Here is a 12604-nt window from a genome sequence, read left to right as displayed (position 1 = left end):
AACAGTGAGGAGGCCCTTGCAGTTATGTCTATTAGAAATTAATAAAAATTTTACAGAAAGGAAAATGTGCTTGCAGCATAGAAAAAACGGAAATAATTATTTTTTGGATGTTTAAGTTCCAAGAAAAAAAAGCAATTTGGCTACTCTGTTTCCTCCAGATCCAGAGGGGCTTGGGAGTCCTTGGTCTTCAGATTTTTTTTCCTCCTGAGCCACCAATGAACCTAGCAGGGTTTGGTCAGTGTGTTTAAGAATGAGCCTTTATGGGTCTGCTTAGGATGTCCGCCCCGTCCCATTTCCCAGATTTACCCAAGTGCCTACTAGGAATAGATTCGTAAGTCCTACCCATCCAATAAGTATGGAATGGGGCCAGGGAATATATATTTTCAGTAAGAAAGTGAAGGGATTCTTAAAACTTGGAAGATGGGGAACTGCCCCACCTCCTGAACACCTTTTTGGGTTTGCAGCGTACCTGGAAAGCATTGCAGGGAGCCTGTGCTACCGGCAGGTGGCGCTACCTGACCGTGAGCTGCAGAGGGCGTCTGTCCCTTACGGATAAGTGAGCGGCTCCAGCGGAGCGCGTAGGTGTGGTGTTGGGGCCCACCGGCCACTGCTCATCCCGAGCGGAGAGGCGCACAGGAGTAAAGAAGCGGGGCGCAGCCGGTGGCTCAGCTTCATTTTAGGCTAATGTGCATCTTGAGTCAGGAAGGCGCAGCCTTCTCTGAGCGGGCACTGAGCACGCGGGAGCCGGCAGCGTGGCCCGGCGAGAACCGGTCGCCTCGGGCCACAGGTCATTAGTCTAGCGAGCCAACCTAGGGACAGGGGTACTACCGAGGCCCCTCCGGGACGTCAGACTCACAGAAGGCCCCTGTGCATTGGCCGCCGGGACGGGGGACTCCGCCCCTTTTCGTACGGCTCTCATCTGTGACTGGCTCTTGGGCCCGGGCTGGCCACACCTCCTCCCCTCGCACATACACAAGAGTCACGCGCCTTTCAGTTGGAAACTTGGAGTGCAGAGGAGGACGCTGTCCCTCGTCTCCCCACCCACTTATCTTGCCATTGGCTCGCGGCACCGCTCACGGCCACGCCCCCATTCCAGCCCCCTGGCTGGGAGGGCGGGCATCTGCTGGTGATTGGCTGATCGGCCTGCCTCTCGCAGGAGCCGCTGGCACTCCCCCCACCCTCTCCCCCCTCCCGCTAGCCTCGAGGTCTCGGTGCTGGCCCAGGCCGAGTCAGTGTCAGTCAGGGAGGCGGGCTGCTGAGCAGAGGGTTCGAACACTGCGTTGCAATCTCGCCCCAGGGCCGGTCCCTGCGCTCGTGCCGCCGGCTGAGAAGCATGAAGCCGCAGCTGGAGCAGCCACCCTATGATTGGCTGTGGCGCTTGTGAACCCGAAGTAAAGATGGCGGGCGGGCAGGCAGCCGCCGCACTGCCCTCTTGGAAGATGGCGGCGCGCCGCAGCCTCAGCGCCCGCGGCCGGGGGGTCCTGCAGGCGGCGGCGGGGCGGCTGCTGCCATTGCTACTGCTGAGCTGCTGCTGCGGCGCGGGCGGCTGCACGGCGGTGGGCGAGAACGAAGAGACGGTGATCATCGGGTTGCGGCTGGAGGACACGAACGACGTGTCTTTCATGGAAGGGGGGGCGCTGCGGGTGAGCGAGCGGACCCGGGTCAAGCTGCGGGTGTACGGGCAGAACATCAACAACGAGACATGGTCCCGCATTGCTTTCACAGAGCACGAGCGGCAGCGCCACAGCCCCGGCGAGCGCGGGCTGGGGGGCCCCGCGCCGCCGGAGCCGGACAGCGGCCCCCAGCGCTGCGGCATCCGCACATCAGATATCATCATCTTGCCCCATATCATTCTCAACCGCCGTACATCCGGCATCATTGAGATAGAGATCAAACCGCTGCGCAAGATGGAGAAGAGCAAGTCCTATTACCTGTGCACGTCGCTCTCCACGCCAGCCCTAGGCGCCGGCGGCTCGGGGTCCGCGGGTAGCGCCGTCGGGGGCAAGGGCGGCTCCGGGGTGGCCGGGCTCCCGCCGCCCCCATGGGCCGAGACCACCTGGATTTATCACGATGGCGAGGATACCAAGATGATCGTGGGGGAGGAAAAGAAGTTCCTGCTGCCCTTCTGGCTGCAGGTGATCTTCATTTCGCTGCTCCTGTGCCTGTCGGGCATGTTCAGCGGCCTCAACCTTGGACTCATGGCCCTAGACCCGATGGAGCTGCGCATTGTGCAGAACTGCGGCACCGAGAAGGAGAAGAATTACGCCAAGCGCATCGAGCCCGTGCGCAGGCAGGGCAACTACCTGCTGTGCTCGCTGCTGCTGGGCAACGTGCTGGTCAACACCACGCTCACCATCCTGCTCGACGACATCGCTGGCTCAGGCCTGGTGGCGGTGGTGGTCTCCACCATCGGCATCGTCATCTTCGGGGAGATCGTGCCCCAGGCCATCTGCTCCCGGCACGGCCTGGCTGTGGGAGCCAACACCATCTTCCTCACCAAGTTTTTCATGATGATGACCTTTCCCGCTTCTTACCCGGTCAGCAAGCTGCTGGACTGCGTTCTGGGCCAGGAGATAGGCACCGTCTATAACCGGGAAAAGCTGCTGGAGATGCTCCGGGTCACAGACCCCTACAACGACCTCGTAAAGGAGGAACTGAATATCATCCAAGGGGCGCTGGAGCTCCGCACCAAGACGGTGGAGGACGTGATGACTCCCCTCCGGGACTGTTTCATGATCACCGGCGAAGCCATTCTGGACTTCAACACCATGTCGGAGATCATGGAGAGCGGCTACACTCGCATTCCAGTATTTGAGGGGGAACGCTCCAACATCGTGGACCTCCTCTTCGTCAAAGACTTGGCCTTCGTGGATCCAGATGACTGTACTCCCCTGAAAACCATCACGAAATTTTATAACCACCCCTTGCACTTTGTTTTCAATGACACCAAGTTGGACGCTATGCTGGAAGAATTTAAGAAAGGTGGGAAAATTTTGGTACCCTTTCATTGGCTTGCTCTTTCTCACTCCATCCTCCTCCCTACTTGAGTCCTCTACCCTTAGACCAACCCCCCAAGGCGAGTTGACCGGAATTTCTCCTCTCTTTTAATTGTAAAGTTGAAAGGGTGGCATGGATTTGGGGGTGGATTGAACTAGTAAGCCCTTCTAGGTTCTTTAAAACCACAAGACTGCCCTGGCTTGCTTCCCTCCCTGTCAAAGCAGGCTTCCTATTTTCTGTGCATGGTACTCTTACCCCCTGCACTCTGGCCTTGAGAGATCTGCTGCATTCATTGAGGGATTCTGACTGGGTAGATGAAAAAAGGGACCCGCTGATGCCATGCTGTGCCATTTGGTTGCCATGTACTAATCTCAGGCATTTGGAGAACGTTTAAATGGCTTTTCTAAACCCAGAGCAATCAGTTGATATTTCCAAGATTGGAAGTGCATTTTCAGTTGCCTCAGTTCCTGGTTGTCTGGTGACCTGTGGGAGAGATTAGGGTCTGCTTTTGAGAATAGGGTATGGGATAAGCCAGGTATCACTAAAGAAAATCACTCATTTGGTTGACTTGCCTTAGCTGGAAAAGAGGTGTGTTGTTGTTGTTGTTGTTTTTAAACTAAAGCTATTTGTTAATATATAACTTGGAAAGACTTTTTATGAGGCTCTATATTGCTTAGCTTTCTTCACTGTTTGTTTACATTTACCTAACAACAAATAAAATTTCCCAAACTGAGTGTGGTTTTGGCAGAAAGCTTGGATCTTTAACAATGGGATTACTTCCTCTATATGGTTTGTCTATTTCTTGAGACTTTCTGGTTTAAAAGTGTTCTTTTTAACCTTGATCACCTGGTATGTTCAATGGAAGTATGTCTGCGAGTCATTGTTCGCTGTTCCAGGGAGTTTGACCAGGAAAGAGAAGTACAGAGGGTGGTGTGCTCACCTTTCTTGCATAGTGGTGTTTTCTGTTTGTTTTACCATGTAACAAACCGGCAACTCATACTGTTATCACTGAAATTCTGACTTTAAAAATGTTTCCAGTAAGTAGCTAGCTTTGTTAGTTGAAAGCCAAGATTTTGATACTGAGTTTTTAAATTGTTATGGTGTGGGTGCCTTGTTCCTGTGTTAGAATGTGCACTAACCTTTTAATGAGTCAATAGTCCTCAAAACTAACTTTTCCTTCTTCCAGTAGAATTTTGATCACTGAGAGTGGTCTCTCCACTGAAAAAGGCCATGTGTAAGTGATGACAGCCCAATGGCTGTGATGATATGAACATAGAGTATGCAGTTGTCCTAATTCCATTTTCCTCCCTGAACGCTGTCCTCTCTGGAACAGGATCACACTGCAGTAATTTTCAGATAGAGCAGAATGCGCTTCAGAGATGGGGTAATTTGCATTTAAAAGCAGAAGGAGATTCTTCTGGATTCTTAAACAGTAAAAAGAAAATGTCCATTATCTCTAAGTGACAGAGCTTCTTTGGAGATGGCATTATTCTTTCACTACTAAATTGTTAATTAGAGCATCTAACCAGTCTCTTTTTTCATTTTGCAGTAGAATGTGGAATACAGAAAACTGTCTTGAAATGCTTGAAAATGGCTTTGAAATACTTTATTTTCCTTTTGTTGCTAAATTTCCCAATATTGATAGAGATAATATATTCTTTTTTTTATTATTCAGAATTTTTGCATATCTGCTGATGGTAGCACTGGTGTGTACTCCCTGCTGAAATCTTCTCTTCACTTCTGTATCTTTTATTTTCTTTGAGAATTTAGTTCTGCCCCTTGCAACTCATTAATCCTGCCCCTCTCTCAAAATCTCAAGATTTGCATTATTTTGAAATTTGGTTTTGATTGTCCTTGAGCAGTTTTCCTCTGAATGATTTATTTTTACTAGGAACTTTTCCTTTCCCCAAATTACCTCTCACAGTCCTTTCTTTGAAGTGTATCCTTTAAATTGATTGAATTGATAATATTTTCCTGTGAATTCTAAAAAAAAAAAAAGATAATGCACAAGATTTTATTTTTGTCTGTAACCAGAATAATGTATTCAGTTAAGAAGACAGTATGATTTAAAGGTGCATTCATGCTAGAAGCTTATTTGGAAGAGTGGGCAATGACAGTTGGTTGCAAATGGGAAATTTAAGCCATGATCTTAAAAGGCTACAGTGGGTGCTTGTTGCTTAAACTGTCGAAATGATTTTTCACCTTCCTTTCCTTGATTTTTTTTTTTTTAAAGAGTGTGGCCGTTTTAACCTTACTAATAGCTGCATTATTTCTTTTTTCTGCGTTAGTTAAAATATTTCACCTGATTTTTCTTTCCTTCATTTTCTGATTCAGTTATGAAGTAATGTGAACAGTCAACCTGCTACTGTTTTTCTCAATTGAATAATGCTTTATGGGATGGTTTGAAGACTTTTACTTCTTCTCTTTTCCTCTTTCTCCTAACACCACCAACTATAACTCCCCCACACAGGTTAGACCCTTAATCCATGTCTCATTAAAAATTATCCTTCCTAATTAGAAATGTCTGCATTGAAGCCTTTCCTGGGTATAGGTCTGCATCATTAGTCTCAGTTGTTCATTACTAAGGAAGGGCAAAGTTTCTGTAATGTGCAAAGAAAAGCTACCTTATGTAGTGGCTTCCCAGGCGGCTCAGTGGTAAAGAACCCACCTGCCAATGCAAGAGATGTGGGTTCAGTTCCTGGGTCGGGAAGAGCCCATGGAGAAGGAAATGGCAATCCATTCCAGTATTCTTGTTTGGGAAATCCCATGGACAGAGAAGCCTGGTGGGCTATAGTCCATGGGGTCGCAAAAGAGTCAGACATGACTAAGCGACTAAAACAACAATGACCTTTCTGTGTTATGTAGTATATGTAAATAATCTTCTTTCTAATGATTAAAAGTTTTTGCCTGGCTTTGGTGCTAGTGATGAAGAACCCGCGTGCCAATGCAGGAGACATAGGAGACATGGGTTCGATCCGTGGGTGGAGAAGATCCCCTGGAGGAGGGCATGGCAACCCACTCCAGTATTCTTGTGTGGAGAATCCTATGGACAGAGGAGCCTGGCAGGCTACACTCCATAGGGTTGCAAAGAGTTGGACAGGACTGAAGCAACTCAGCATGCATGCAGCCCTGGCTACCAGGAAACTCATGGCTTTCCTTGAAGTTAGAAGACAGTAATTATGCTAATTTTGCAGTTAGCTCATTATTATTACTTATTTGCTCTCTGCAAGGTGCAGGGCTTAGTGGTTTACATGAATCACCTTGTTTAAATCTTCTGATAACTGATTGAGGCGCCATCTCCATTGTACAGATGACGAAATTGAGGCATAGGTGAAGTGATGTGTTCAAGGTCATTGAGTAATTTCTTGTTTTGAGGTTGGTGTGACAACCAGACCTGTACTCTTAACCATTCTATTATGCTGATCCCTTGATCCCGATTTTACATTTTTATTTTAAGTGAGTGTGAGGTTTGATCAAAACATTGCCTCAGGGCTTGTTGAAAGCAACAGACACAGAAATGTATTTAAACATTAAACACGGTCTTAAACCAGTGCTTTTGTGATCTGGTACCTAACAGTTGGTGTCCCCACTTTTGCCATTAAAATAAGTCAGTTTCTGATGTGTATGATCCTAAATCTAAACAATTCTGTTTCCAGTATTGTGGGTCAAGATTCACTTTGATACTGTTTTGAGCTAACACTGTGTTGTAGTCCGCTGCCGCTGTAGCGGCTTACTGTATCCACTGAGTAGTAGCTAACGTATGGCATCCTGTTTCACTCTTAGTCTCACGTCTGTTTGTGTTGCAGGGCTAACTCAAACCCAGTTTTGTGTTTTAACCCTGATTTTATTTACATTTTTTGTAGCCACTTTTGTGATAATTGGTTGCCACCGAGCCTCCTGTACAGCCCTGCCCCTCCCCACCCCCCAGTGTGCCACCATCAGCCTTTCTCTTTGTAAGCGTTTATAGTTACTTATAAACCTAAAAAAGAGAATAAAAGTAAATCCCACTAGTGGATTATGAGAATTTTAGAAAAATCACCTAAAGCAAAGTAGTGTAGAGGAAGGGAAAGCTAAATTAAAGCTTGCTACCTTTGTGTGCAGAAAGTGCCCTGGAGGCTCCTACTATACCTGGCGAAACCTAACCAAAGTCTGTGGGCTCCGAGCTTCCTAGTTTGTTTTGCTTCCTTTTGTTTCTTTTAGCTTTGTAACAATCGTATTCCAGGATTGCGGAGCAGGCTGTTATATAGCTGCTGCAGACTTTGCCGGACTATTTCTTTAATTTTTTTTAAAACTTGAAACAGGTAAACTTATCAGATAATGTTCTTTAAGGGAAGAATGCAGTGTGTAATTTTCACTTAAACATTAGGTATACAAGTTCTCCCTTCCTGTAACACAAGTCTTTCTGTATTAATGTGCTGAGAGCTTAATATTGAAAACTTTTTTCCTCACCAAATACAGTGTTCCATTTGTCTAGAATCTAGGAGGATGTTTTTATTGATATTTAAAGGTGTGACTGGTGTCGGGGTGAAGGGGTGGGGGTGGATATATTTGTTTTTTTCATCTTGCAAATTAATGTGCAAACATGTGATACTAGTATGATTTTGCACGTTTTTAGAACATAATTTTGAAATATCCAGATAGTATAGAATCAGAGCTGGAAGACAGGCAACAGCTCATGGATCATGTGGTCCAGTTTGTGAAGCTTACCAAATGATGAGACTGACTTGGATCACTTACTAAGAATTACTTCCTAAGCCTCACTAAGAGACCCCCTGAACTAGACTCTCTAGGGAAGGGGCTTTGGACTCTACACTGTTAACAGTTACTGTGAGGTAGTTCTTGTGATGAGGTGAGTTTAGGAAACTTTGGTCTAGTCAACCTCTTAATCATTGGTCTAGACAGCCTTTCTCGAGCAGGAGAGAATGAGGAGAGAAAGCTAAGTGACTTGTGTAGGGCCACCCACCTAACTAGTAGCATCAGTAGCCTTAGAACCTGACTTGGAATGGAATGGAGGTCTTTCCATTCCAACAAGCAGGTCTTCTGGTTCCAAGTTCAGGGTACCTTTAAACAAATATTCAGCTTTGCCATTGGTTTTTATTTGCTTTGTGATTTTGATATCTATATTTTTGATATCTGGCATTCAAGTCATCTTTGACAGGCATTTTGTTACGTAGAAAACGAGTCTGAATATGTGACCTCATTTTCTTTTAGTTTTTTTTTTTTTTTTTTAGTTTTTCTCCTCTGCTAAGATTAGACAGAATGGGAAAGACTAGAGATCTCTTCAAGAAAATCAGAGATACCAAGGGAACATTTCATGCAAAGATGGGCTCGATAAAGGACAGAAATGGTATGGACCTAACAGAAGCAGAAGATATTCAGAAGAGGTGGCAAGAATACACAGAAGAACTGTACAAAAAAGATCTTCACGACCCAGATAATCACGATGGTGTCATCACTGACCTAGAGCCAGACATCCTGGAATGTGAAGTCAAGTGGGCCTTAGAAAGCATCACTATGAACAAAGCTAGTGGAGGTGATGGAATTCCAGTTGAGCTATTTCAAATCCTGAAAGATGATGCTGTGAAAGTGCTGCACTCAATATGCCAGCACATTTGGAAAACTCAGCAGTGGCCACAGGACTGGAAAAGGTCAGTTTTCATTCCAATCCCAAAGAAAGGCAATGCCAAAGAATGCTCAAACTACTGCACAATTGCACTCATCTCACATGCTAGTATAGTAATGCTCAAAATTCTCCAAGCCAGGCTTCAGCAATATGTGAACCGTGAACTTCCTGACGTTCAAGCTGGTTTTAGAAAAGGCAGAGGAACCAGAGATCAAATTGCCAACATCCACTGGATCATGGAAAAAGCAAGAGAGTTCCAGAAAAACATCTATTTCTGCTTTATTGACTATGCCAAAGCCTTTGACTGTGTGGATCACAATAAACTGTGGAAAATTATGAAAGAGATGGGAATACCAGACTACCTGACGTGCCTCTTGAGAAATCTGTATGCAGGTCAGGAAGCAACAGTTAGAACTGGACATGGAACAACAGACTGGTTCCAAATAGGAAAAGGAATACGTCAGGGCTGTATATTGTCACACTGTTTATTTAACTTCTGTGCAGAGTACATCATGAGAAACGCTGGACTGGAAGAAACACAAGCTGGAATCAAGATTGCTGGGAGAAATATTAACCTCAGATATGCAGATGACACCACTCTTATGGCAGAAAGTAAAGAGGAACTAAAAAGCCTCTTGATGAAAGTGAAAGTGGAGAGTGAAGAAGTTGGCTTAAAGCTCAACATTCAGAAAACGAAGATCATGGCATCCGGTCCCATCACTTCATGGCAAATAGATGGGGAAACAGTGGAAACAGTGTCAGACTTTATTTTTCTGGGCTCCAGAATCACTGCAGATGGTGACTGCAGCCATGAAATTAAAAGACGCTTACTCCTTGGAAGGAAAGTTATGACCAACCTAGATAGCATATTCAAAAGCAGAGACATTACTTTGCCAACAAAGGTCTGTCTAGTCAAGGCTATGGTTTTTCCTGTGGTCATGTATGGAAGTGAGAGTTGGACTGTGAAGAAGGCTGAGCGCCGAAGAATTGATGCTTTTGAACTGTGGTGTTGGAGAAGACTCTTGAGAGTCCCCTGGACTGCAAGGAGATCCAACCAGTCTATTCTGAAGGAGATCAGCCCTGGGATTTCTTTGGAAGGAATGATGCTAAAGCTGAAACTCTAGTACTTTGGCCACCTCATGCGAAGAGTTGTCTCATTGGAAAAGACTGTGATGCTGGGAGGGATTGGGGGCAGGAGGCGAAGGGGACGACAGAGGATGAGATGGCTGGATGGCATCACTGACTCGATGGACGTGAGTCTGAGTGAACTCCAGGAGTTGGTGATGGACAGGGAGGCCTGGTGTGCTGCGATTCATGGGGTCGCAAAGAGTCGGACACGACTGAGCGACTGAACTGAACTGAAGATTAGACTATGAGCGTGTTTTATGAAATGGGTGTTGATATCTAGATTGAAGCCTTAGGTAAAGTGTAAACTATTTCTTTTTCTTTTGAGTTAACTAACTTGTTTTAGATATCCCTGAATGATTTTGTTGTTACTGTTTCTTCTGTGAGAGTAGTGAAGATTGGATTTGGGACTAAGGGGTGAATCTTCTTTGATTGTTTTAATTTTTGTTCAAGGTGCAGGTCTGTGACATTTCCATTGAAATAGTCATTAAAGCATTTGAAGCGTGTGTCCCATTCATGCATCTGTGTGTTCCCCTTTTCAGGTTTTTTATCGTGTAAACAAAATTCTTACAGAGGATCCAGTCTGAATTTTGAAGGTTATTTGTGTTAGTATCACTGAAGCTTTTTAGGTCAAGACATGCCATAGATGAATACCAGGTCTGACTTAGTATTACCTGGATGAAATAGGAAAGGATCTTGTTCTGCTTTTTCTCTTGGTCTTTATCATTCCAAACCAGTACCATACTATGAGGTAGTGGTTAATTTTAATTATTAGCAGCCCTAAACACAAGTTAAAATCTTATTAACCAGGAAAATGCACAAAATAGACTGAGCCAACATAATATTTTATGATTTTATTTGCTCTTGAACTACTTCAACTTTTAAGAGCAAACCTCTGGACTTGAATTAGATGTTTACAGTACTTTAGTTACATATAAATTAGTATATTTCTTTCTAAGGAGCCCTTTCCTCTAAATACACATTTTATTGGTAGTAAGCATCAATTCCAGTAAGATTTGCTTGGCACGTAAAGGACATTTATTAAACTAAATACATAGACATGGATGACTGGGATTGAATACAATTTTAGTATTGTCTTTTCATCTTCTTTTTCTCAGAACACAAACAAGAAACCCGAAATCCTACCAACACTGCAAAGGAGAGACAATAGGAAGCATTCTTTCAACATCACATCACTGGCACCTCTAGGATGTCTGCATAGAGGGATGTTCAGGGAGGCAGGCTGCGGAAGGGGGAGAAAGGGGACTAAGAACAAGCACCCTCTGAAGATGATGTGTTTATTAGACTGGCTGAGGGCTTGATGGACATAATGGGGGTGCTGACTCTTCCCCACTTTGACATCAGTGCGACCATTGATCATAAATATTGATATAGTGATGATGAGATGCTCATTTCTTCATACTTAACCCTCTCTTGCTGTCAGACGTAGATGGGAATGTTTCTTTCTTTGAATTCACATCCTGTGGGGAGGCTACTACCTGCTAGCATAAAGGTTAAAAAATACGTGGTCTTCCCGAATCTACTTTGGACAAGTAACTTAGCCTCTTTAAGCTTCAGTTTTTTCATAGTAAAATGGGATATTTTCTAACTCATACTGTACTTAGTAAGGATTCATGTGATAATGAATGTGAAAATGCTTCTACACCAGTACCAGTCACTCTGCTGCTTGCTCTTCAGGTGCTGGGTTGTGTCTGACTCCATGATCCTGTGGCCTGCCGCCCTCAGGCTCCCGTCCTTCACTGTGTCCAGGAGTTTGCTCAGATTCATGTCCTTTGAGTCCGTGATGCTATCTAACCATCCATCCTCTGCTGCCTCCTTCTCCTTTTGCCTTCAATCTTTTCCAGCGTCACTGTCTTTTCCAATGAGTTGGCTCTTTGCATCAGAGTACTGGAGCTTCAGCTTCCAGCATCGGTCCTTCCAATGAATATTCAGGGTTGATTTCCTTTAGGATTGACTGGCTTGATCTCCTTGCAATCCAAGGGACTCTCAAGAGTCGTCTCTAGCACCACAGTTCTAAAGCATCAGTTCTTCAGTGCTCAGCCTTCTCTCTGGTCCAGCTCTCACATCTGTACATGACTACTGGAAAAACCATAGCTTTGACTATACCAGCCTTTGTAGGCAAAGTGATGTCTCTGCTTTTTAATATGCTGTTTAGGTTTGTCATAGTTTTCCTTCCAAGGAGCAAGTGTCTTTTAATTTCATGGCTGTAGTCACCATCTGCAGTGATTTTGGAGCCCAGGAAAATAAAATCTGTCACTGCTTCTACTTTTTCCCCTTATATTTGCCATGAAGTGATGGAAGTGAATGCCATGAGTTTTTTGAATGCTGGGTTTTAAGCCAGCTTTCTCACTCTCCTCTTTCACCTTCATCAAAAGGCTCTTTATTTCCTCTTCACTTTGTCCTGTTAGAGCAGTATTATTTGCATATCTGAGGTTGTTGATATTTCTCCTGGCAGTCTTGATTCCAGCTTGTGATTTATCCAGCCCAAGATTTCGAATGATGTACTCTGCACATATGTTAAATAAGCAGAGTAACAATATATAGCCTTGTTGTACTCCTTTCCCAATTGTGAACTCCTTTTCTAGTTGTTCCGTGTCCGGTTCTAATTGTTGCTTCTTGACCTTGTATACAGGTTTCTCAGGAGACAGGTAGGGTGCTCTGGTCTTCCTATCTCTTTAAGAATTTTCCACAGAGCTCAGTTAACCATTATTTTTATGTAATGATTCTGTAGACTCTTTGGTGGTGGTCTTGGTATTTCTCTAGACTAATGATTGCAAGTCAAGAGAGACACCTTGGGTCATGTGTGCACCTAGTTATTAATGGAAGTTGCAATTTTTT

The 12604-nt window shown here is 44.8% G+C and overlaps 1 protein-coding gene across 3 annotated transcripts in view; it reads left to right on the top strand.

The window, feature by feature from the left end:
• The first annotated feature begins 1207 nt into the window (after positions 1-1207).
• CNNM2 (cyclin and CBS domain divalent metal cation transport mediator 2) overlaps positions 1208-12604 on the top strand; it is a 182296-nt gene continuing 170899 nt past the window's right edge. The window contains exon 1 of one of the 3 annotated variants that reach the window (XR_011462752.1): positions 1208-2982. Coding sequence is in view for 2 of the 3 variants with exons in the window: in XM_005888044.2 (XP_005888106.2) it covers positions 1362-2982 (1621 nt within the window). In the remaining variant the exon portion in view is untranslated. The remainder of the gene's footprint in view (positions 2983-12604) is intronic. The other 2 variants (XM_005888044.2, XM_070363447.1) reach the window with 2 other exon arrangements.

This window comes from Bos mutus, chromosome 26 (genome assembly GCF_027580195.1).
Source record: "Bos mutus isolate GX-2022 chromosome 26, NWIPB_WYAK_1.1, whole genome shotgun sequence".
In the NCBI taxonomy this organism is placed as follows: Eukaryota; Metazoa; Chordata; class Mammalia; order Artiodactyla; family Bovidae; genus Bos; species Bos mutus.
This window is presented reverse-complemented; position numbering and strand designations above follow the sequence as displayed.